Source organism: Rhinolophus sinicus, chromosome 1 (genome assembly GCF_057876585.1).
Source record: "Rhinolophus sinicus isolate RSI-liver-muscle chromosome 1, RSI-T2T, whole genome shotgun sequence".
Lineage (NCBI taxonomy): Eukaryota > Metazoa > Chordata > Mammalia > Chiroptera > Rhinolophidae > Rhinolophus > Rhinolophus sinicus.
The window spans coordinates 114336728-114363333 of NC_142501.1; the positions used below are offsets into that span (position 1 = coordinate 114336728).

General features: G+C 37.5%; 1 protein-coding gene across 1 annotated transcript; it reads right to left on the reverse strand.

Annotated features, from left to right (window-relative positions):
* Positions 1-20: 20 nt before the first annotated feature.
* LOC141568770 (uncharacterized) lies at positions 21-26606 on the reverse strand. The gene is made up of 15 exons (XM_088793520.1): positions 25339-26606; positions 23487-23666; positions 22241-22311; positions 20949-21086; positions 19443-19515; positions 18278-18457; positions 17586-17619; positions 15014-15086; positions 8447-8576; positions 8101-8162; positions 5742-5814; positions 3890-4069; positions 2644-2714; positions 1352-1489; positions 21-32 (listed from the first exon to the last, which is right to left on the reverse strand). Exons 2-15 carry the CDS (start codon positions 23560-23562, stop codon positions 21-23), a joined length of 1311 nt encoding a protein of 436 aa, XP_088649646.1. The 5' UTR covers positions 23563-23666; positions 25339-26606.

The window sequence follows — 26606 nt, forward strand, 5'->3', positions numbered from 1 at the left end:
TATCATGATATCGTTTGAAATTAAAGAAGAACCTAAATGTTTATATAATGAAAAGGTTGTAGTAAGTGGATATCCCATTGGAAAAATACAACATTGAATGCAAACCTCCAACTTTATACAAGCATAAATTCCCCAGAGTTAAAAAAAATTTAATGTAAGATGCTGAATCCATGAAAGTAAAAAAGAGAACTTTAAAATCATAAGAGAATTTTAAGAGTCTCAGAACTGGAAAGGCAGCAAACCCAGAAGGCATGAAATAAAAGAGTAAGAAGTTTGACTACATTTTAAAATAGAGGTTACCGTCTGAATATACACCTATCCCACAGTAAGAGTATTCACTCTGCATATATTTGGACTGATTACATTTCCTAGAATTCTTTTTCCAAGAATACTCAAAATATATTTTACTTTTCTAATATTTTCAGAGTCACCTATGAGATTAAATCTACTAATCACTGATAAATCTAGGCATTGCGCTAAGCACTTCTTTATACATCAATGAACTCATTTCGTTATCACAATCTCGAACAGAATGATTGAAAAGAGGAGCAAGGTCAGGATTTTCCCCAGGACTTTGGACTCTACAATAGTATGCTTGCTGCTCTTCTAGTGTAAACATATAAATTCAAAAGACGCCTTAGATTTCAAAATACTCAGGGAAAATAAGCTAAAAATTATAGAGCTCTTCTTAGAAAATAGTGAGATTATTTGCTGCTGCAATAAGTGTTATTTCCCTTTCATGATGTTGAAAGGAGAAATAAATGTGAAATAGGGGAAAATACACTGACTTCTTTGAATAAAATACTCACCACTAAATTATCACTAAGTATGTATCGTGGCATCCAATATCTTCAAAAGTTCCTAGTACTGAAGTAGGACTCTACTGGGAGCAACTTGTTACTTTTCTCAAAAGCAGGACAAGGAGATCTAAAAGACGGTCTCTGACCTGGCTATGCTTCTACTCCTTACAATCAGTGGAAGTGAAAACTAACCTCTCTGCTAACACAGCAAGGGGATGAAATCCCTGCCTCAAACTGAAACTTCTGTTCTCAGTAGCAATAGAGTTGAGATTGTAAAAAGCTCATTGATCCATGTAAAAAGTATTGAAAGCCTCCCCTATAGATGAGACATTGGGAACGTCACTACTTGATTGTTGGACATAAATGGATTTCAGTCAAGAATATCATTTATTGCAATGGACGGAAAATCTCACTTCCCCTAAAATACACACACACACACACACACACACCTTTAACATCCTCTAGAATTCCCATAGGTACAACATTGGTTTTCAAAATATGTCCATACACAAATACGCACACACATATTTGAAAATAACTAAACAAAATACCTCAGAATTCATTTTCTTAAGATTTATTTTTGTCTCCTTTTGTTGTTGAAGGCAATTGGTCAGAATTGCATCTTCTAATATTCTGTTGTCCTGTTCTTGAGAAAGTGGCCTCTGCGTGTCGTTTTCCTTTTGTACAACCTAGAGAATCGAATAGGAACAAAGAAAAATTAGAATGTAACTAAAATTTAACTGTTAAAAATCTTAATCTACGTTTACTTATTCCTAAATTATTGGATTGTAACTAGAGAGTGAAAAATAAGTTGCCTTAGTCTAAATTAGAAGAAAAACATGAACCCGCAAAACTAATTTTGTCACCGTTTGCACTAAACAATCGCTTATATGTTAAACCCACCCCAAAAATGAAACAGTAAATGATTTTTAATGTCACAGAGGCTTCCTCACTTAAAATAGTTCACCACACCACATCTTAAATAGTGAGCCCCTATAGTGAATTTAAGAATATCTTTTAAAGATTAATAACTGGAGAATAGGCAAACTTTAATTAGGAGCCCACATCATTAACATCAATCAGTAAGAGAAGTAAATTCCTACATATTAATACAAATTATACACTATGATAGTGTTATACATTGACATAGTTATCTGTTGCATCCAATTCTAACTTATTCAACACCCACTCATAAGAGCAGATCAAAAATTAAGTCACATTTACTGATTTCCTACACTGAAATGAAAGGAATTAGAAAGTTATTGTTTGTGCCCTAATAACCAAAGGTCCCATCCTGGAAAGCGTGATTCTCTTAAAAGTCAGTTGAGTTGATTGCATGACCCCATTCTCTCTCTGAATGTAGACTCAGACGTCCATTACACAGAGGTCACAAGGAAGAATCCATCTCTAACCTTGGCCTTAGTGACAAGCCATAGGGAACTGCACATTTTGAACCACTGACTCCTTTCACGTGAGCCCGAATCAGTGGCCATCATTTTCACATGGTTCATAATTTCAACTGTCTCATCACGTGATTCAATATTTGATGTTACTTTCTTTGTTATGTAAGGGAGTTATAAAAATTAAAGGAGCAAACAATATTCAGGACTTTATTATTACTATTTTTTGCCTCAATTCAAGGATAAAGTTGAGCTGTGAATATGTATAGATGCTAACAATATTTTAAGTTTTCTAACTAGTTCAAATGTTATACATATCATTCAATTATGACCGTGTGACTCTAAAAGGCTAGCTTGAAAGGTAATTTCAATTGGACTCTATTATATTATTAAAGCACAGAAAACCATATTATACTAGAAATTTAAGCTTAAATTTTACATACACGTGTGTAGTTCTTTTCATTTCCATCAAGCCTCGCTTGCCCTTCCTCCGATGTCATTCCTAGGTGTTGTCCTGCTGACAAGTCTACATATTAGTTAAAACGAACTACTTAGAACAGTCAGATAAAAGCTATCATCTTTATAGATACAGAAAATAACATCTTATCAATTGAGAGTTCAAATTAAGCGTAATCTTTTCCTGAATACTTTACTTTACTTAAGAAATACTTCTAATTAGCTCACACTTCAACAAACCATTTGGGTAATATGGCACAAAGTAAAAGGCATACAAACGTGTCAAAAATGAATCCACCAATTCATTCATTGAACATCGATGGAAAAACAATCAGAAACAAAACGCAATTTAGAAATACAGGACAAACATATCGAATCGCACTATATACTCTGTTCTCTACCTCGTAATTGTACCTTTTGAACAACACCCTAAGATTCAACTGCAACGTCATTCATTGTTTCCACAATGACTGTTACTTCTGATGCATGTATCTGTGTACACCCTTCCTTATATCTGAAATGTTTTCCTCTACTATTCTGAAAATTTCTTTTCACCATTGAGGATTCAGCACTGGGGTTTAAGGAAGAAGGGAGAGAAGAGGAGACAGACTGCGGACACAGCTGAGAAGGAAGTGCTATGCACTAAATTCTCAATGAATCCCAATACTGCTGCAAAAGTCAATTCTAAACTATATAATGCCATAGAAAATCCAAGAAATATTTGGTTGTTGGTTTCAAAGGTGCTTTTTCAGTTACATCGAATAAAGTTATAACCAATACTTGTGAATGCCGAGCTATAAAACTAAAGCTAAAAAACTGTTTTGTTTCACTAGGCAACCTTTTGATCTTTCTGAAGTTTTCCCATCTGGTCCCAATGTGGTACATATAATCCTGCTGCCCACTCCCCAGTGTACGCTAAATACTAGTCTAAAGGAAATCACCCTTTCACCTCATTCTCTTTCTTATTTCCGTATGTTACTGTGCTTCAGGAAGAATGCCAATGTCTTGCTAAAAGTCATTCTGTTTGGTTGTAAGTTGCATAAACAGAGTAAACGTCAAGTAGATTTTGCCACAAAATGACTGTTGGAAAGTCAGAACTATGATGGGGCTACATAGAGGTGGGCTGGGGTTGAACACTTTCTGTATCTTTATTTCCTTCTTTGCTTTCTCTGTTTTCTGGCAGCGGTGATTCACACAAGTCATGGAGCCTATGATTACCTAACAGAAACACACCTACAATCTGACTCTTTCGTTTGTCTATTACGGTCATCTGTCCAAACTCTGTGGATGCTGACAGAGGTTTGCTCATTGAGTGTGATGCAAACGGCCTTTTATCACCAACTTTCCAATCCCCGGATCTTTGAGAAGTTCCATGATCGAAAGTCAAAGAAGTAGCATTCCATTTGGAAGAAGCTGAAAATAAAGTTTTCATTTATTAGGAGGTAAAAATAACACAAAGTTGACCATCTTGAAAAACTTCCTTTTTCAGAGAAGCGGTCCCACGTCCTCCTTTTCCCCGAACACACTACTCCTTCCGAGCACATTTTATTTTAAGTGTCCTATATTGCCATTCTCATAGGTAAGTTTAATTCATTATTGTCACTCAGCAATTTCTATTATGTAATGTGTTTCCAATTAAAGCTTTCCTTAATAGTTAACATGGTGCCGGATGTGAATTTTTTTGTCGTTCTCAAAAGTCATGTCTAACCACTTATCTTAAGTTCAAATATGTGTGACAAACATGGGATTAGAAAAAAAGCTTTTAAAGCATGGTACTATTACAAATTAGAAACTACTTATTATAAGAAAATAGTCTTTTCTAAATGCTTCAAGATCTTCAGAATTCATTTTTTAACCCTTCCATAAACAGAAATTCATATGACAAATGACAGACTTGGGTGACTTTGTTGTTTCCAAGTAAAAATACGATCAAACTAGGTCCACACTAGCTCCAAGGAGTACAGTGAACTATGAGACAGAAAATGAATATATAGCAAACTTATTTTCCTTTTGCTTTTTAAACAAAATTCTCACCTTAAATCTTAAAGACAAGTGAAAGAAAACCACAACTGTAGAAGAGAAGCTTTAAAACTATTTTATCACTTCACAACCAGGGAGCCCGTATGTCATTTAAAACAGTAGTTTCCAATGTCCTGTGAGAATCCCTAAAGTCCCAAGATCAGTCAGTCGAGGGGCCCGAAAAGGTCAAAACTATTTTCACAGAAACACTGACTGTCATTGGCCATTTTCACTCTCATTCTCTTCTAAGTGTACAGTAGAGTTCTCCACAGCCGTGATATCACAGCTCTGATGGTAACATCATAGGTCTGATGGTGACTGGCTCGTAGCTCTAATGGCTCAAGGAATGCATGCCTGTGTGTGCTCGTATTTTAAAATTTTCAGGTTTAAAGTCTAATATTGTAACTATCAATGGAGACCACCGACAAAAGAAAATACTTTGGAATTCTCAATAAGTTTTAATAGCATAAAAGAATCCCGGGGCACAAAAGATTCAGAAATACTGTTTTCAAAGACTGTGTCTACCAGATATTCATTACTATTAATTACTTCTCTCATTTTTAATAATCAAAGACTCCATAAGTTCATGTACACGCACAGCCAGTGTCTGCTCATCAGAACATCTGGTTGGCTTAAGAGCATCAGTGTTACAACACTAAGAGGAAGTAAAGTTAAAACGCAATTGACATGGTAGCGACTGAGGCTTACTCTGGGCAAACGTCAAAATTCAAATAACCATTTGGAAACCCTGGAAATATCTTCCAGTGTGATAATTAACCCCTGAGAACCCCTAATAAGCACAGGGGTTCCAAACTGGGACTTTTTGGGGTATCGAAACAAGAGGAGAAACATTTTAGTGAAGTCACACTTTTAAAATCTCATTTTCTTAGTCCTGTCGATGTCTTTTCTCTCAAACTTCGATAGCAACAATGACATCACGTTACTTATGTCAAATCCTTCAATTAAATTTGTAACAAAAAAAAGGAATGAGGAAGAGAAGATTGCACGCATGCCAAATGTCCGCGCGTACTGCTTCCCAAAATTAAATTGGTGTTACAAAGTGCACCTGGTCTGCAGGGTTGCGCACCGTACTTTCCTACAGCTTCCTCAGGAACAGGATCTTCCACTTCAATGCTGGTCTGAAGGGGTTAGGAAACAAGATGATTAGTAACTCATGGACACTTCATACCATCTCTAGTTAATAATTCAGGATGAAAATGTTAAAGTTCTTACCTCCAAGAAAAGCATTTTTTGAAAAATATGTATCTAAGGAAATATTAGGTTGGTGCAAATGTAATTGCAATTTTGCAATTTGTTCTTTACCTTTGAAACCCCAATTACTTTCGCAACAACCTAATACTTTGATAAGTGCACTTGATATAACCGTTACATATTTCTAATCACAGCTTTGTTTTTTAGTGCTAAAACAAGATACTTGCTTGACATGGTAAGAAACCTTGGTGTATGTCCAGCTGAGTCTTAACAGAACATTTTAGAACGTACTTCATCTAGGTCCACAAGAGCTAGGAGAAACCGAACTGTTATTTGACAAAAATTTTGATAGAAAAAATCATTGACCCAAGTGGCAAAGAGATAAGAAAAACTTTTCATTATATTATGTGTCAATAAATAATAGGAAAAATGGTATATATAGTTATGCAACTTTTCAAAAAAGTATAATAATTTGTAATCAGGGAAAAATAAGAACATTTACTTATTATAATCATCTAAAATGTACCAGACACTTACCATGCACATTTTACTTCTTTCCCACACAGAACAACAAGTATAAAAATGGGTTGATGATGGTTACCCCACTTCCTCTTCCTGGCCATTCCAAGACGTTAGAATACAATGATGGACAGATGCGATCCATTGCAGTCTCTGTCCAGCAGGTTTTGCTTCTAGATCTTCACACGACTGGCTCCTTCTCATGCTTCACTTGGCAGTTTTTGTCACACTCACAAAGATCTTTCCTGACCACTGATATTCCACTCCCACTCCTATTCCAACTACAACCATGCCCGACCCCCGACAATATTCTTTAACCCAGCATTCTCCATTCTGCTTAAATGACGCAGATATAGTGACTTATAATGGACTGTCGTTCACTTGTTTTTCTGCTTGTACAGCTACAGCTGTCCCCTGAACTTCTCCAGTCAGTGTCTAACTGCCCAGCACACAGCTGGTATCCAACTAGAAATTTACTCCAGGTGAAAACATTCAGCTCGCACCAACAAAGCCTCAAGTACCAAAACACTACACATCTACAGGGTATTGCCAATCACAGTCTCTGAAACTTAACATCCCCCAGGTGAGAAATCCACGTGCCCCTTCTAACTTTTCCACTCTGTTCTTGACACTACTGCCATTTGATTGTCCTACAGGTTTACAAAAAGTGTCCCCGATATTTAATAAGTCGCTGCATCTCACTGTGATCATTGTGTTTTACATTCTATAGCACCCTTTACAGTTTTCGAAGTGTTTTCACATTTGTTACCACATTTGTGCATTCCACATACCTCAAAGGTAGTCATTAGTACCATTATGACAAATGAGGGCACTGACATCCGACAGGTTAAGAAGGAGTTGCCCCAAGACCCCACAGCTAGCAAGTGACCCATGCAGGATTCTACTGCGTTCTTATCGTCAAACGCAGTGTCTGTGCCAGGAGGCAGCAGTTGCCTATATCAGAAGATCACACTCCTCCTGTCTCTTTCCACAGCTGTCACCTCACATTGGCTCATCATTACACTGTACTTCCATTACTGCAAGTACAGTTGCCATCAAGTGACTCAATGCCTGCTGTTTTAACTGAACGAGACAGTTGTTACATAGTAAAGCAGCGCTCAGCCAAATTGTTGTTAGTGTAATCCAACATATTAGTAGTATTCACCATGCTTTTCCTACCATAGAAAAGTTCCTTGCAGATCTATTTGACAATACAAATATAATAATACTTTGGTGTCCCAGGCATTATCTTCTCAAGTTCCAAATTATAAAAACACCCTACAATCCAAACTCTTTCTTTCTGAAACTCATTAGGACATTTCCACATCTACAAAAACCACAGAGTCATGCATTTGGGTATAGGTCGAGCTGGAATAATTCTTTACCTTTTAGGTAAACTTCACTTCAGATCCCAAACTGACTCCTTAAGACTTGGAAGCCTACGTGTTTTATACTATTCTGCACTGACTTCCTAAAGTGAAACTTGCAAGTTAGCAGAATTGTACTACGCTGTCTTATTAGATTAACCACATAGCTAGTTTATTAATTATAGGATAAACCATCAAAAAATGATTTGTATGGGGAAATGCAGAGGTGAGAAAGTAAAGTCAAAGCACACCCTTTTCGTTTTAACATCACAGAATGGTGATTTTGTAAATAACATTGATAATAATAATAATTCTGAAAGACAGTACCTCAGAATCCCAAGGTGATTCTTCATCTTCATCTTGTCCTAATCCTAATGATGACTTTTTAACTATAAAATGGAGTCACAGGTACATTAATGTGAACGTATATTACTGTGCATTTTAAATACACATTCAGTCATGCTTATTTCCATAAAAGTAATAGCAGAAAAGAATTTCAGGGGGTGGAAGCGTTTGCAAGAAGAAGCAGTTGTTAATAGTGGGGATACTTTTGCAAAAAAAGATAGGAAAGAATGCTTAAAAGAAGTGAATATCACATGTGGGTCGACACATGTTAGATTTGTTTATAGCAGAGCTTAAGCTAGAAAGAATTCATAGATAGTCACTAAATTACCACGTATATTATCCTGGTGTGCACTGTCAACACAAGTCAAATTATCATTGCTTGTTTGGTCTTGTGGAGCACTTTCAATAATAGCCACACGATTTTCTCTTTTTCCAATTGCCGGCTTGGTTGCTTCTTTCTAGTAAAGAAAACAAAAAGAAAGAAAAACCCAACTTCAGAAAACATCATATTCATTTACTCGTTCACTCACTCACTCAGTCCATCCATCGGTGGGACAAGAAAACTTTACTGTAGGCAACAAATCATAGGCACAGACCCAGGGGAAGCTGGAAATACAAATGAAACATTTTGTCCTACATTCTAGTAGGAGTAGAGATATTATAATACATGAAAAAATAAGAACAGAAAAGTACCGCTCGCTACTTGTACACCTGAAGTGAATAAAGTACAGTTAGATCATACAAGAGACAACAATCAGTTGTACCAGGCGAGCTCAGCAGATGCGGCAAAGATAGGGCTGCATCTCGACAGTTATACGAGGTGCTGAGGGAAGGCATGAAGGGGAATCCAGAAGGGCAGAGGGAGCAAAAGCCTGAGGATGAAACAACATGTTGCAAGTGAGGGCCGCAAAGGGATGGGGTAAGCCTGGAACACTGAGAATGGGATGGAGATACCGCTGCCATTTCAGAACCAAATCAAAGAAGGCACGTGTCATGCTAGCATATGAATTTTACCCTCACATACTGGGGAGTCACCCAGTAAGCAGAGGTGTTGCATCATCACAATTCTGTTTTAAGACAGTCAATAAGGCCGCAACTTATGCTATTGAGGACCTCCGTTTCTTTCTAGTATCCTATGTATCATCCTGTCTTGCGTCACAGCATAGCCTCTCCCAGGGGCCTCCAAACCCACAAAGGCAGCTACCAAAAGTAGGTCACTTTCTGGCTTCCACTGGGTGCTCCGGGTTGGGCACAAGCAGCAGCTGACCTGGGCCTGCCCCACAGCCCCTCCCAAGAGGCCCCAAATCCAACACACCTGGTGATCAGCTTCAGCAACACCAGAACGACACCCAATTAGCTCCACAAATGGCACGCCCAAGCCATGGACTGAGCAGACACCGGAGCCCTGCTACAGCCGATCCCACTCTGTGACGTCAGCCCACACACATCAGCTCATCTACTGTAGTCACAGCCAGTCGTCCTGAGCGTCCATTCCACACACTGATGCGCCAACAGCAATAAGGCTCAAGTACAACAGGAGGGCACACACCACCCACACGAGCTTCTGGAACTCCTGGCTCCGGTGACCAGGGAGGTTGTACCACCCGACACACAGGACACCTGTTATATGAGCCAATGCTGCCAAGATGAGGAGAATTAGCAGATCTACATAATACATAGAAACACACACAGAGAGGCAGTGAACAAACAAGGGAGAAAGAAACATTTCCCTAATGAAAGAACAGGACAAAACTCTAGAAAAAGAGGTAAACCAAATGGACACATACCAGATACAGAGTTTAAAACACTAGTTATAAGGATGTGAGATGAAACTAGGGGAAGAATCCATAAAGTAAGTAAAACTTCAACAGAGAGACAGCAAATATAAAAAAGACATAGAAATCCTTAAAAAAAAAGTCTGAAATGAAAAATACAGTATTTAAATGAATAATTTATAGATGGAATCAGCAGCACATTTGGTGAAGCAGAGGTTCCAATAGTGATTTGGTAGACAAGGTAGCAGAAAACACCCAATCAGAACAGAAAAAAAATGAACATAAATAAAAAATAAATAAAACAGAAAATACTTTCAGGGATGTCTGGGACAATATCAAGTGTAACAACATTCGTAAGGCTATCGAAAGGAGAAGAAGGAGAGAGAGCACGAATTGAAAACCTAGTGGTTGTTGAGTTTCATGAGTTCTTTGAATATTTTGGAGATTAGTCCCTTATCGGAGGCACTGTTTGCAGAAATCTTCTGCCATTCAGTTGGTTGCCTCTTTATTTTGTCGATGGTTTCTTTTGCTCTGCAGAAGCTTTTAAGTTTCATATAGTGCCATTCGTTTATTTTAGCTTTTACTTCCCTTGCCTTTGGACTCAAATTCATAAAATGCTCTTTGAACCCAAGGTCCATAAGTTTAGTACCTATGTTTTTTTCTATGCAGTTTATTGTGTCAGGTCTTATGCTTAAGTCTTTGATCCATTTTGAATTAATTTTGGTACATGGTGACAGATAGCAGTGCAGTTTCATTCTTTCGCACGTGGCTATCCAATTCTCCCAGCACCACTTATTGAAGAGGCTGTCTTTCCTCTATTGGATGTTTTTAGCTTCTTTGTCAAAATTGTCTGTCCACATTTAAGTGGTTTTATTTCTGCGTTCTCAAGTCTATTCCGTTGGTCTCTGTGTCTGTTTTCCTGCCAAGACCATGCTGTTTTGATGATTGTAGCCCTGTAGTACAAGCTAAAGTCAGGGCGTGTCTTACCTCTAGTATTGTTCTTTTTTCTTAAGATTGCTTTGGCTATTCGGGGTCTTTTGTGGTTCCAAACAAATCTGATGATATTTTTGTTCTATTTCTTTAAAAAGGCCATTGGGATTTTGATGGGGATTGCATTAAATCTGTATATTGCTTTGGGTAATATGGCCATTTTAACTATGTTGATTCTTCCAATCCATGAGCACGGAATGTCTTTCCATTTCTTGTGCCTTCTTCAATTTCTTTCAGTCCGAATGGCTATCATCAGCAAGTCAAACACTAACAAGTGTTGGAGAGGCTGTGGAGAAAAAGGAACCCTCATACACTGTTGGTGGGAATGCAGACTGGTGCAGCCGTTATGGAAGGCAGTGTGGAGGTTCCTCAAAAAATTATGAATAGAATTACCGTACGACCCAGGAATCCCTCTCCTGGGTATCCACCCCAAAAATCTGAGAACATTTATACATAAAGACACGTGTGCCCCAGTGTTCACTGCAGCTTTGTTTACGGTGGCTAAGGCATGGAAACAACCAAAATGTCCTTCAATAGATGAATGGTTAAAGAAGTTGTGGTATATATACACAATGGAATACTATTCAGCGGTAAGAAAAGATGATATAGGAACATTTGTGACAACATGGATGATCTTGAGAGTATAACGTTAAGCGAATAAGTCTGACAGAAAAAGCAGAGAACCATATGATTTCACTGATATGTGGTATATAAACCAAAAACAACAAAAGAAGAAGAAAAACAAATGAGAAACAAAAACTCATAGACACAGACAATAGTTTAGTGGTTACCAGAGGGTAAGGGGGTGGGGGTTGGGAGGAGAGGGTAAGGGGGATCAAATATATGCTGATGGAAGGAGAACTGACTCTGGGTGGTGAACACACAATGGGATTTATACATGATGTAATACGGAATTGTACTCCTGAAATCCATGTAATTTTACTGACAATTGTCACCGCAATAAATTAAAAAAAGAAAGAAAACCTATCAGAATACATAATGATGGAAACCTTTCCTAACCTGGAGAAGGAAATAGACACACAAGCGTAGGAAACACAAAAGTTCCAAACAAAATGAACCCAAATAGGCCCACACCAAAACATATCATAATTAAAATTCCAAAGGGGTAGGACACGGAGAGAATATTAAAACCATCAAGAGAAAAGTAGTTAGTCACGTACAATGGAGATCGCATAAGATTGTCAGGTGATCTCTCAAGAGAAAATCTGCAGGTCAGAAGAGATTGGCAAGAAATATTGAAAGTGATGAAAAGCTATAATCTACAACCAAGATTACTATTACTGTATCTGGCAAGGCTCTCATTTAGAATCAATGGAGAGGTAAAAACTTGCCAGAGAAAAAGATGATGGCGTTCAGCACCAACAAACCAATATTACAAGAAATGTGAAACGACAACTTGAAAAAAGAACAAGACACAGAAGAAAAAGAAGAAGGAGAAGGAGGAGGAGGAGGAGGAGAAAGAGGAGGAAGAGAAAGAGAAGAAGGAGAAGAAGGAAGAAAAGAAAGAGGAGGAGGAGGAGAAACAGGAGAATGAGGACGAAGAGGAGGAGAAGAAATATGGATAATAAAATGGCAATAATTACATACGTATAACAATTACTTTAAATACAAATACGTTACATGCTCCAGTGAGGACCTAACGTGGCTGAATGGATAGGACTTCAAGACCCATATATATGACATCAAACTGAAACAGTTTTGCACAGCAATAGAAACCATCAACAAAATGAAAACACGACCGGACGAATGGGAGAAGATATTTGCCAATCATATATCAGAGAAAGGGTTGATATCCAAAACATATAAGGAACTCAGAAAACGTAACACCGAAAGACAAACAATGCAATTACAAAATCAGAAGAGTACCTGAATAGACTTTTCTCCAAAGAGCTCACACAGATAGCCAAGAGACATACGACACCATGCTCAGTGCACTAATCATTAGAGCAATGCAAATTAAATACACAATCAGCTATCACCTCACAACTGTCTGAATCGCCATCATCAATAAATCAACAAACAACAAGTGTTGGTGAGGATGTGAAGGGAACCCCCGTGCACTGTTGGTATGACCGCAAATCCGGCCAGCCACAATGGAAAACAATATGGAAGTTCCTCAAGAATTTGAAAATAGAACTACCATGTGGCACAGCAATCCCACTTCTGAGTTTTTCTCCGCAGAAATCCAAAACACTCCTTTGAAAACATGTATGCATCTGTATGGTCCTTGTCGCATTATTTACAATACTCCAGATAAAGAAGCAACCGAAGTATCCATCGTCTTGGATAAACAAGAAGTGCTACATATATACAACAACATACTACTTGGCTGTAACAAAGAATAAAATCTTACCATTTGTGACAACGTGCGTGCACCTACAGGGTATTATTCGAAGTGAAATAAGTTAGACAGAGAAACGCAAATACCACATGGTTTCACTTATCGGTGATATGTAAAAATAAATAAAAACATAAATGAACATAGAAAAAAGAAACAAACTCATAGATGCAGAGAACTAACTGATCATTGCCCAGAGGGAAGAGTGTTGGGGAGCAACTTGAAAAGGTAAAAGGATTAAGAAGTACACATTGGCAGTTATAAAACAGTCATGTAGCTGTCAAGGACAGCACACAGAATACAGGAAATAACATTGTAATAACTAAGTATGGTGTCAGGGATTCCACACTAATCGGAGTACCAGTTTACACATTATATAAATGCCTAACCACTATGCTGTACGCCTGAGGCTGACATCATATTGAATGTCAACTGTAACAGAAATGAAACATTTTACATTTAAAAAACAAAACTAAAAACTTTCTGAAGCTTGATATTTTATTACACGATTTTTAAGAATCTCTGCTTTTGACCAGAGTAAAGAAAGCATCCTGTCTTTTGCAGACACGGATCCTTTCTTTACTTTGGTCAATGCGTCATGGACAATGGGCATAGGACCTCACGGACACGTTTTATAGGGAGCAGACAAGAGTATCATGAGCTTTGGAGCCAAGTGCATTTTGGATCAAACCCTCAACGTTCTCCCTGGCTACTGCAACACATGCTACCTAGACTGACTTGGTCTCCACTTCCTTATCTCTGAAGATGAGGATTCCCTTCCTTGCCAAGGCTATTCTGAGAAGTAAATGAGATCGTGCTTGTTACAGAATAGGTACTCAACAAGTGTTGATTTGACGATGGAGTATGTCAGAATATCAGTTGAATGAAAATCTGTGTCACTATTGCATATATGGGCCGAGGAGCCCACGGATCAAATACCATGTAATCAAATACGCCATTAAAACACAAAACTTGAAAAAAAAAAGATCTCTGTTTTTCAAATTGGTTATTATTTTATGCAAAACATGTACTCTTCAATTAGATGAAGATATTTAAATATATTCCCAAAGCAATGATTTAGAATATAGTGGAATCCTTTTGTTATACGAGTTTTGAGATAGAGAACATGAATTCTAAACTTTCAAAACTTCTACAATTATTAAGTCTAAATGATGAACCTAGTATACCGGAAACTAATATAAAATAATACGGATTGTCAACGGAATGTAAGTGAAAAAAAAATGAAATGAAGAAAACACTCCCTCCTAACAAGTATACCATACCAACATACAAAGCGTAATAAAATAAAACCGTATGTCATATACTATCTAGTTTTAAAACTGAAAGGTACCAGGAAGATTTCATGACTATTACAATGAGTATGTGAATCCATTCAAGATTTCATTCAGGCACGAGTATGATAAAAGTCATGCTGGTATAACGTAAAAGTCACATTGAGAATCCTTACCGTTACCCAAATTGCATAGCTCCGTCACTGTGGGAAAACTCCCTATCGAATTTTACTATCACTATACATTTCCCAGCCCTTCTTTTTCTCAGCCCCCATCTTTGATACTTACTGAAGTTAAAAAAACAACAACAAAACAATGCAGCATCAAATGGTCACATGTTATAAAATGGTTCATGCTGAGGAATTTTCCATGACAAACATAGAACAATGATAGGTAGACCACAACTAAATTTTACAAGTCATTGCTACACAAAACTAAATTCAGAGCAAAACAGTTAATTTCACACAGGAGCCTTTTACCTTGGTATTAACATCGAAGAGCCATTCCTCTGATATAGGCCATGAATCTTTATTGCCAGTTTCGCGGGAAAGACTTTAGGGTAAAGATAACAAAAACAAGTGAATTCATTTCTTGACAAAAGCAACAACAACAACAAAAGGAGTAAAAGGTCAGCTATCTGCATTTGAAATATAGTCTCTTGATATAATTAAAAATTAGATGATATGCTAGAAAAGCTCTTAGCTACCTATTTCTGCCTCCACCACTCCCAACTCATGCAATATTTAATGAAGATACACTCTAAGTTTCCGTAACAGAGAATGACAGCCAATATGTTGGCAACACCTGAGAGTATGTTGTTTTCACCAAAAGTCCTGAAGGCTGAATTCAAAACGCAAATAATAGCTGACATAAATGGAACCTGAACTGGGACAAAAGCAGTGAGCTAAATCAAGTTAGAAAGATACACTGACCCTTCTCCATGGTCTGTCCCTGGTTCAAAGATTAATCTGTGTGAGAAAAATGGCAGTCTTGCTTCTTTAACGTAGAAAGCAGTTATTAAATCGCGCCATTCATTCCTTTCACCCTGAAACACTACAATCAGTTCCCTCAAATGTGTGAAATGTTTGCAAGTTACACGTACAACAGTCAAAGAACAAATATGTATGTTCTTAGCCTCCCCACTCCCAGACCACTTGTCCTCACTGCTTCCTGGCAATCTCCAACCTTGAAAACTTCAGCCTAAGAAGGCATAGACTCCTGAAACAAGGATGGGCTCAAATGACCCACAGTAGGAGTTGTCCATTTCCCTGTTCCTGGAAAATAAGCTAAGTGGAGCCTCAGTCATCCACTCCCAACACAGTCATGTTACCACCGACCCAACTCCATTACTGTTTTCACAATCAGTCCTCCCTCTGCCCAACCCTCCATATCCATGGGAAGGACATCAGTGCATCGGGAAAAGAGGTGGAGGTGACGAAACACCTGCGGTGGGCCATGGGTCTATAGAGTTCAGCAATCTGCAGTGCCTTTGGACTCGAGGGGACCCGCTCTGTAATTTCGGGTGCTGGTGGATGATACCATATTCCTACTTGCTATAAAGAGAATGTTTCCAGAGGCTCAAAGGTTTAATATGTTTTCATACAAATCTTAAAGAATGCTGGTTCCTCCAATTCAACAAACAAAAAAGCAGCAACCTGTTCAGGACGCCCTTGAACCCCTTACTTTAATCTGCTTTTTTAGACAACTACCAACATCCTCTTTCCTTCTCTCTTGTAATTTCTCTTTATCTTGTCATACCCTACTATTCTGATCTCTTTTCCCCTATCTGATCTCTGATCTCTATTCTAAAATCCTTATTCCTACTCCAACCCAGTGTTGGTCCTATTGAAACTTGGATTCCGCTGCTAATTCCATTCCTTTCCATAATTAAAACACTCACCCAAAGGATGATAAAGAAGGAAGCGTACTGGACTTAGAAACCTACACTTCATCTCATTTCATCACTCACTGTACTCAAGTCAGTCACATAATCTCTTTGAGTTCAAACTCCTCATGAGATCAACCACTTGACCAAAACATTAATGGCAGCATGAAGTACTAGGGGGTGTTTTGAATTAATTAATTGCTAACATTCCTTCAACACCTGGAATTCTATGGACTTTTGATTCTCTCTAGAAAAACGGAGAACACTTAGCTGGCAGAAGTGGAAAAACAACAACAGAACAACAGCAACAAAAAACCCTGAGAAAAGCAGTGAAAAAGGTAAAAAATCATGGAAAGTCATCGAAGAAAGAAGAGAGACTCTGGAAAAAAAGAAAAAAACTTCCTAGAACAAGGGAAAGGTATTAGCCAGAAGAGAAACACAGGCTGAGACATCAGTAAGTAGAGAAATCAATTGGAAATATCATCTCAATTTGTGCTGCAGTAACACAACATGATCTATACATACATGTTCTTCACTTACAGAACAACGATTCGTCCCAAGAAGGCTACATCGCATTATACCTGAAAACACTTGCCTGATTAGGTCTTGCTTATGCACAACCTGTGGTTCTGTGGCCACAGCGAACTGAGATCTGCCTTCAACACTGATGGTGAAAACAAGGTTCTCAAGACTGCTGCAATTGTGGAGTACATTAACACAAGAGCTTGCGCTCACTGGGCTTGGGAGGACACTTCTCAATCAGTGTTAACACGTCACTAAACGGGACTCTCTGAGTCCACCTGACTTGCACCTGAACCTTGAATCCAGACCCGTCCAGGCACTTCTCAGTACAGGCTGAGGGACAAGAGAAGGGACTTGGGAAGCCAAGCAGGCCGAAGGTCACATCACGGGTCAGCCACTTGGTAACTATGGTACCAGGGGTCAATTAATCCACCTCCCGGAACCACACACGTGTAATGAATACAAACTAGGCCGAATAGCACAGCTACTTTGCAAAGTTACTGTGCCGTACACCTGAGAGAACCAATGTTAGGCACATAGTATAGGGCCTAATCCAGAGCAGAAAGAACACTCATTAAAGCTTACTGGCTTCTCTCTGCAGTCTCTTAGTTAACATGCAATTTTAGAAATCCATAAAATCCTACCTGCTCGCAGGGTCACATTTAGAACACTCATCCACTGTTAAAGAAAAAATTCAAATACATTGTAAATACACAACAGAAAAACACAGAACTTTGAAAGCGTCAGATTGAAGTGATATAAAAATACTTCTTTGGGGCAACCCCTGAAGGCTATAGTAGGGTGAATATTAATGATACAAGTGGTGGGCAATTTATACGTGAAGCGCTTTTACTTCCCCTGCTATACATCTGTGTGTATATAAAAATACATATATATATATATATATATATATATATATATATATATACACACATACATACATACACATATACACGTATATGTATGTATGTATGTACCTATATATGTGTATAGTTATACATACATACTCCCCAGTGTACGCTAAATACTAGTCTAAATGGAATCATACTTTCTCCTTATTCCCTTTCTTATTTCCTTATGTTACCGTGATTGAGGAAGAATGCCAATGTCTCGCTAAAAGGTATTCTATTTGGCTGTAAGTTGCCTAAACAGAGTAAACATAAAGCAGATTTTGCTACAAAATGACTGTAGGAAATTCAGAACTACGAACAACCTACACAGAGGTAGGCTAGGGTTGAACTCTCTGTTTTTGTATTTCCTTCTTTGCTTTCTCTGTTATCTTGTAGCTGTGATTCACGCAATTCATGTTGCGTAGAAGTACGTAAGAAAAACACACCTCCAATCTGAGTCTTTCGTTTGTCTATTACGGTCATCTGTCCAAACTCTGTGGATGCTGACAGAGGTTTGCTCCTTGAGTGTGTGGCAAATGGCCGTTTATCACCAAATTTCGAATCCCCGGATCTTTGAGAAGTTCCATGATTGAAAGTCAAAGAAGTAGCATTCCAGCTGGAAGAATCTGAAAATACAGTTTTCATTTATTAGGAGGTAAAAATAACACAAAGTCGACCATCGTGTAAAACTTCCTTCTTCAGAGAAGCAGCCCCACACCCTCTTTCTCCCAAACACACGACTCCTTCAGAGTACATGTTATTTTAGGTGTCCTATACTTGCCATTCACATAGGTAAGTTTAATTAACTATTGTCACTCAGCAATTTCTGTTATATAATGTGTTTCCGATTAAAGCTTCCCTTCTCAATAGTTAAAATGGTGTGGGGTGTGAATTTTTTTGTCAATATCAAAAGTTATGTATTTTAAATTGTTCGGTTTTTATTTCTAAGATTGTAACTATCTGTGGAGACTACTGACTTAAAAATGTTCTTTGGAATTCTCAAAAATTTTTAATACCATCAAAGCATCCCAAGGCACAAAAGCTTCAGAATTCCTGTTTGCAAAGATTGTGTCTGTCAAATATTCATTACTATTAATTACGTCTCCCATTTTTAATACTCGAAGACACCAGAGGCGCAGGTACGCACACAGCCAGTGTCTGCTCAGCAGAACATCTGGTTGTCTTAAGACCATCAGTGTTACAACACTAAGAGAAGAAGTGAAGTTAGAAAACAATTGACATGGTAGCAATTGAGGCTTACTGGCGTTAACATAAAAAGTCAAAGAACCATTTGAAAATGCTGGAAAAATCTTCCAGGGTGATAATTGACCTGTGGTAACCACTATTAAGTACAGGGATTCCAAACTGGGACAATTAGGGTATCGAACAAATGGAGAAACATCTTAGTGAAGTCAGTTTTAAAATCTCATTTCCTTATTCCTGTAAATACCTCTTCTCAAACATCCATACAAACAATGACATCACGTTATGTCAAATCCTTCAATTAAATTTGTAGCAAAGAAAAAAAGGAATGAGGAAGAGAAGACTGCACGCATGTCAAATGTCCTCGCGTACTCCTTCCCAAAATTAAATTGGTGTTACAAAGTGCACCTAGTCTGAAGGGTTGCACTTCGTCCATTCCTACAGCTTCGTCAGGAACAGGATCTTTCTCTTCAATTGTCGGCTGAAGGGGTTAGGAAACAAGATGATTAGTAACTAATGGACACTTTATGCAATCCCTAGTTAACAATTCAGGCTAGCAATACTAACGTTATAACCTCCAAGAAAAGGACTTTTTGAAAAATAGGTATTTAAGCGAATATTAGGTTGGTACAAATGATACTGCAGTTTGTGCAACATTGAATGCAAACCTCCAACTTTATACAAGCATAAATTCCCCAAAGTTAAAAAAAATTTAATGTAAGATGCTGAATCCATGAAAGTGAAAAAGAATTTTAAAATCATAAGAGAATTTTAAGAGTCTCAGAACTGGAAAGGCAGCAAACCCAGAAGGCATGAAATAAAAGAGTAAGAAGTTTGACTACATTTTAAAATAGAGGTTACCGTCTGAATATACACCTATCCCACAGTAAGAGTATTCACTCTGCATATATTTGGACTGATTACATTTCCTAGAATTTTTTTTCCAAGAATACTCAAAATATATTTTACTTTTCTAATATTTTCAGAGTCACCTATGAGATTAAATCTACTAATCACTGATAAATCTAGGCATTGCGCTAAGCACTTCTTTATACATCAATGAACTCATTTCGTTATCACAATCTCGAACAGAATGATTAAAAAGAGGAGCAAGGTCAGGATTTTCCCCAGGACTTTGGACTCTACAATAGTATGCTTGCTGCTCTTCTAGTGTAAACATATAAATTCAAAAGACGCCTTAGATTTCAAAATACTCAGGGAAAATAAGCTAAAAATTATAGAGCTCTTCTTAGAAAATAGTGAGATTATTTGCTGCTGCAATAAGTGTTATTTCCCTTTCATGATGTTGAAAGGAGAAATAAATGTGAAATAGGGGAAAATACACTGACTTCTTTGAATAAAATACTCACCACTAAATTATCACTAAGTATGTATCGTGGCATCCAATATCTTCAAAAGTTCCTAGTACTGAAGTAGGACTCTACTGGGAGCAACTTGTTACTTTTCTCAAAAGCAGGACAAGGAGATCTAAAAGACGGTCTCTGACCTGGCTATGCTTCTACTCCTTACAATCAGTGGAAGTGAAAACTAACCTCTCTGCTAACACAGCAAGGGGATGAAATCCCTGCCTCAAACTGAAACTTCTGTTCTCAGTAGCAATAGAGTTGAGATTGTAAAAAGCTCATTGATCCATGTAAAAAGTATTGAAAGCCTCCCCTATAGATGAGACATTGGGAACGTCACTACTTGATTGTTGGACATAAATGGATTTCAGTCAAGAATATCATTTATTGCAATGGACGGAAAATCTCACTTCCCCTAAAATACACACACACACACACACACACACACCTTTAACATCCTCTAGAATTCCCATAGGTACAACATTGGTTTTCAAAATATGTCCATACACAAATACGCACACACATATTTGAAAATAACTAAACAAAATACCTCAGAATTCATTTTCTTAAGATTTATTTTTGTCTCCTTTTGTTGTTGAAGGCAATTGGTCAGAATTGCATCTTCTAATATTCTGTTGTCCTGTTCTTGAGAAAGTGGCCTCTGCGTGTCGTTTTCCTTTTGTACAACCTACAGAATCGAATAGGAACAAAGAAAAATTAGAATGTAACTAAAATTTAACTGTTAAAAATCTTAATCTACGTTTACTTATTCCTAAATTATTGGATTGTAACTAGAGAGTGAAAAATAAGTTGCCTTAGTCTAAATTAGAAGAAAAACATGAACCCGCAAAACTAATTTTGTCACCGTTTGCACTAAACAATCGCTTATATGTTAAACCCACCCCAAAAATGAAATAGTAAATGATTTTTAATGTCACAGAGGCTTCCTCACTTAAAATAGTTCACCACACCACATCTTAAATAGTGAGCCCCTATAGTGAATTTAAGAATATCTTTTAAAGATTAATAACTGGAGAATAGGCAAACTTTAATTAGGAGCCCACATCATTAACATCAATCAGTAAGAGAAGTAAATTCCTACATATTAATACAAATTATACACTATGATAGTGTTATACATTGACATAGTTATCTGTTGCATCCAATTCTAACTTATTCAACACCCACTAATAAGAGCAGATCAAAAATTAAGTCACATTTACTGATTTCCTACACTGAAATGAAAGGAATTAGAAAGTTATTGTTTGTGCCCTAATAACCAAAGGTCCCATCCTGGAAAGCGTGATTCTCTTAAAAGTCAGTTGAGTTGATTGCATGACCCCATTCTCTCTCTGAATGTAGATTCAGACGTCCATTACACAGAGGTCACAAGGAAGAATCCATCTCTAACCTTGGCCTTAGTGACAAGCCATAGGGAACTGCACATTTTGAACCACTGACTCCTTTCACGTGAGCCCGAATCAGTGGCCATCATTTTCACATGGTTCATAATTTCAACTGTCTCATCACGTGATTCAATATTTGATGTTACTTTCTTTGTTATGTAAGGGAGTTATAAAAATTAAAGGAGCAAACAATATTCAGGACTTTATTATTACTATTTTTTGCCTCAATTCAAGGATAAAGTTGAGCTGTGAATATGTATAGATGCTAACACTATTTTAAGTTTTCTAACTAGTTCAAATGTTATACATATCATTCAATTATGACCGTGTGACTCTAAAAGGCTAGCTTGAAAGGTAATTTCAATTGGACTCTATTATATTATTAAAGCACAGAAAACCATATTATACTAGAAATTTAAGCTTAATTTTTACATACACGTGTGTAGTTCTTTTCATTTCCATCAAGCCTCGCTTGCCCTTCCTCCGATGTCATTCCTAGGTGTTGTCCTGCTGACAAGTCTACATATGAGTTAAAACGAACTACTTAGAACAGTCAGATAAAAGCTATCATCTTTATAGATACAGAAAATAACATCTTATCAATTGAGAGTTCAAATTAAGCGTAATCTTTTCCTGAATACTTTACTTTACTTAAGAAATACTTCTAATTAGCTCACACTTCAACAAACCATTTGGGTAATATGGCACAAAGTAAAAGGCATACAAACGTGTCAAAAATGAATCCACCAATTCATTCATTGAACATCGATGGAAAAACAATCAGAAACAAAACGCAATTTAGAAATACAGGACAAACATATCGAATCGCACTATATACTCTGTTCTCTACCTCGTAATTGTACCTTTTGAACAACACCCTAAGATTCAACTGCAACGTCATTCATTGTTTCCACAATGACTGTTACTTCTGATGCATGTATCTGTGTACACCCTTCCTTATAGCTGAAATGTTTTCCTCTACTATTCTGAAAATTTCTTTTCACCATTGAGGATTCAGCACTGGGGTTTAAGGAAGAAGGGAGAGAAGAGGAGACAGACTGCGGACACAGCTGAGAAGGAAGTGCTATGCACTAAATTCTCAATGAATCCCAATACTGCTGCAAAAGTCAATTCTAAACTATATAATGCCATAGAAAATCCAAGAAATATTTGGTTGTTGGTTTCAAAGGTGCTTTTTCAGTTACATCGAATAAAGTTATAACCAATACTTGTGAATGCCGAGCTATAAAACTAAAGCTAAAAAACTGTTTTGTTTCACTAGGCAACCTTTTGATCTTTCTGAAGTTTTCCCATCTGGTCCCAATGTGGTACATATAATCCTGCTGCCCACTCCCCAGTGTACGCTAAATACTAGTCTAAAGGAAATCACCCTTTCACCTCATTCTCTTTCTTATTTCCGTATGTTACTGTGCTTCAGGAAGAATGCCAATGTCTTGCTAAAAGTCATTCTGTTTGGTTGTAAGTTGCATAAACAGAGTAAACGTCAAGTAGATTTTGCCACAAAATGACTGTTGGAAAGTCAGAACTATGATGGGGCTACATAGAGGTGGGCTGGGGTTGAACACTTTCTGTATCTTTATTTCCTTCTTTGCTTTCTCTGTTTTCTGGCAGCGGTGATTCACACAAGTCATGGAGCCTATGATTACCTAACAGAAACACACCTACAATCTGACTCTTTCGTTTGTCTATTACGGTCATCTGTCCAAACTCTGTGGATGCTGACAGAGGTTTGCTCATTGAGTGTGATGCAAACGGCCTTTTATCACCAACTTTCCAATCCCCGGATCTTTGAGAAGTTCCATGATCGAAAGTCAAAGAAGTAGCATTCCATTTGGAAGAAGCTGAAAATAAAGTTTTCATTTATTAGGAGGTAAAAATAACACAAAGTTGACCATCTTGAAAAACTTCCTTTTTCAGAGAAGCGGTCCCACGTCCTCCTTTTCCCCGAACACACTACTCCTTCCGAGCACATTTTATTTTAAGTGTCCTATATTGCCATTCTCATAGGTAAGTTTAATTCATTATTGTCACTCAGCAATTTCTATTATGTAATGTGTTTCCAATTAAAGCTTTCCTTAATAGTTAACATGGTGCCGGATGTGAATTTTTTTGTCGTTCTCAAAAGTCATGTCTAACCACTTATCTTAAGTTCAAATATGTGTGACAAACATGGGATTAGAAAAAAAGCTTTTAAAGCATGGTACTATTACAAATTAGAAACTACTTATTATAAGAAAATAGTCTTTTCTAAATGCTTCAAGATCTTCAGAATTCATTTTTTAACCCTTCCATAAACAGAAATTCATATGACAAATGACAGACTTGGGTGACTTTGTTGTTTCCAAGTAAAAATACGATCAAACTAGGTCCACACTAGCTCCAAGGAGTACAGTGAACTATGAGACAGAAAATGAATATATAGCAAACTTATTTTCCTTTTGCTTTTTAAACAAAATTCTCACCTTAAATCTTAAAGACAAGTGAAAGAAAACCACAACTGTAGAAGAGAAGCTTTAAAACTATTTTATCACTTCACAACCAGGGAGCCCGTATGTCATTTAAAACAGTAGTTTCCAATGTCCTGTGAGAATCCCTAAAGTCCCAAGATCAGTCAGTCGAGGGGCCCGAAAAGGTCAAAACTATTTTCACAGAAACACTGACTGTCATTGGCCATTTTCACTCTCATTCTCTTCTAAGTGTACAGTAGAGTTCTCCACAGCCGTGATATCACAGCTCTGATGGTAACATCATAGGTCTGATGGTGACTGGCTCGTAGCTCTAATGGCTCAAGGAATGCATGCCTGTGTGTGCTCGTATTTTAAAATTTTCAGGTTTAAAGTCTAATATTGTAACTATCAATGGAGACCACCGACAAAAGAAAATACTTTGGAATTCTCAATAAGTTTTAATAGCATAAAAGAATCCCGGGGCACAAAAGATTCAGAAATACTGTTTTCAAAGACTGTGTCTACCAGATATTCATTACTATTAATTACTTCTCTCATTTTTAATAATCAAAGACTCCATAAGTTCATGTACACGCACAGCCAGTGTCTGCTCATCAGAACATCTGGTTGGCTTAAGAGCATCAGTGTTACAACACTAAGAGGAAGTAAAGTTAAAACGCAATTGACATGGTAGCGACTGAGGCTTACTCTGGGCAAACGTCAAAATTCAAATAACCATTTGGAAACCCTGGAAATATCTTCCAGTGTGATAATTAACCCCTGAGAACCCCTAATAAGCACAGGGGTTCCAAACTGGGACTTTTTGGGGTATCGAAACAAGAGGAGAAACATTTTAGTGAAGTCACACTTTTAAAATCTCATTTTCTTAGTCCTGTCGATGTCTTTTCTCTCAAACTTCGATAGCAACAATGACATCACGTTACTTATGTCAAATCCTTCAATTAAATTTGTAACAAAAAAAAGGAATGAGGAAGAGAAGATTGCACGCATGCCAAATGTCCGCGCGTACTGCTTCCCAAAATTAAATTGGTGTTACAAAGTGCACCTGGTCTGCAGGGTTGCGCACCGTACTTTCCTACAGCTTCCTCAGGAACAGGATCTTCCACTTCAATGCTGGTCTGAAGGGGTTAGGAAACAAGATGATTAGTAACTCATGGACACTTCATACCATCTCTAGTTAATAATTCAGGATGAAAATGTTAAAGTTCTTACCTCCAAGAAAAGCATTTTTTGAAAAATATGTATCTAAGGAAATATTAGGTTGGTGCAAATGTAATTGCAATTTTGCAATTTGTTCTTTACCTTTGAAACCCCAATTACTTTCGCAACAACCTAATACTTTGATAAGTGCACTTGATATAACCGTTACATATTTCTAATCACAGCTTTGTTTTTTAGTGCTAAAACAAGATACTTGCTTGACATGGTAAGAAACCTTGGTGTATGTCCAGCTGAGTCTAAACAGAACATTTTAGAACGTACTTCATCTAGGTCCACAAGAGCTAGGAGAAACCGAACTGTTATTTGACAAAAATTTTGATAGAAAAAATCATTGACCCAAGTGGCAAAGAGATAAGAAAAACTTTTCATTACATTATGTGTCAATAAATAATAGGAAAAATGGTATATATAGTTATGCAACTTTTCAAAAAAGTATAATAATTTGTAATCAGGGAAAAATAAGAACATTTACTTATTATAATCATCTAAAATGTACCAGACACTTACCATGCACATTTTACTTCTTTCCCACACAGAACAACAAGTATAAAAATGGGTTGATGATGGTTACCCCACTTCCTCTTCCTGGCCATTCCAAGACGTTAGAATACAATGATGGACAGATGCGATCCATTGCAGTCTCTGTCCAGCAGGTTTTGCTTCTAGATCTTCACACGACTGGCTCCTTCTCATGCTTCACTTGGCAGTTTTTGTCACACTCACAAAGATCTTTCCTGACCACTGATATTCCACTCCCACTCCTATTCCAACTACAACCATGCCCGACCCCCGACAATATTCTTTAACCCAGCATTCTCCATTCTGCTTAAATGACGCAGATATAGTGACTTATAATGGACTGTCGTTCACTTGTTTTTCTGCTTGTACAGCTACAGCTGTCCCCTGAACTTCTCCAGTCAGTGTCTAACTGCCCAGCACACAGCTGGTATCCAACTAGAAATTTACTCCAGGTGAAAACATTCAGCTCGCACCAACAAAGCCTCAAGTACCAAAACACTACACATCTACAGGGTATTGCCAATCACAGTCTCTGAAACTTAACATCCCCCAGGTGAGAAATCCACGTGCCCC

Excerpts from the sequence above, each read along its gene's own strand:
- LOC141568770 (XM_088793520.1), bottom strand. The coding sequence starts at position 23,562 with ATGAGCAAACCTCTGTCAGCATCCACAGAGTTTGGACAGATGACCGTA. Across the intron at positions 15,087-17,585 it reads AAATGTGACCCTGCGAGCAG|TCTTTCCCGCGAAACTGGCA; the intron begins GTAGGATTTTAT and ends TTTACCCTAAAG. Across the intron at positions 8,577-15,013 it reads TCTTCGATGTTAATACCAAG|AAAGAAGCAACCAAGCCGGC; the intron begins GTAAAAGGCTCC and ends TTTCTTTACTAG.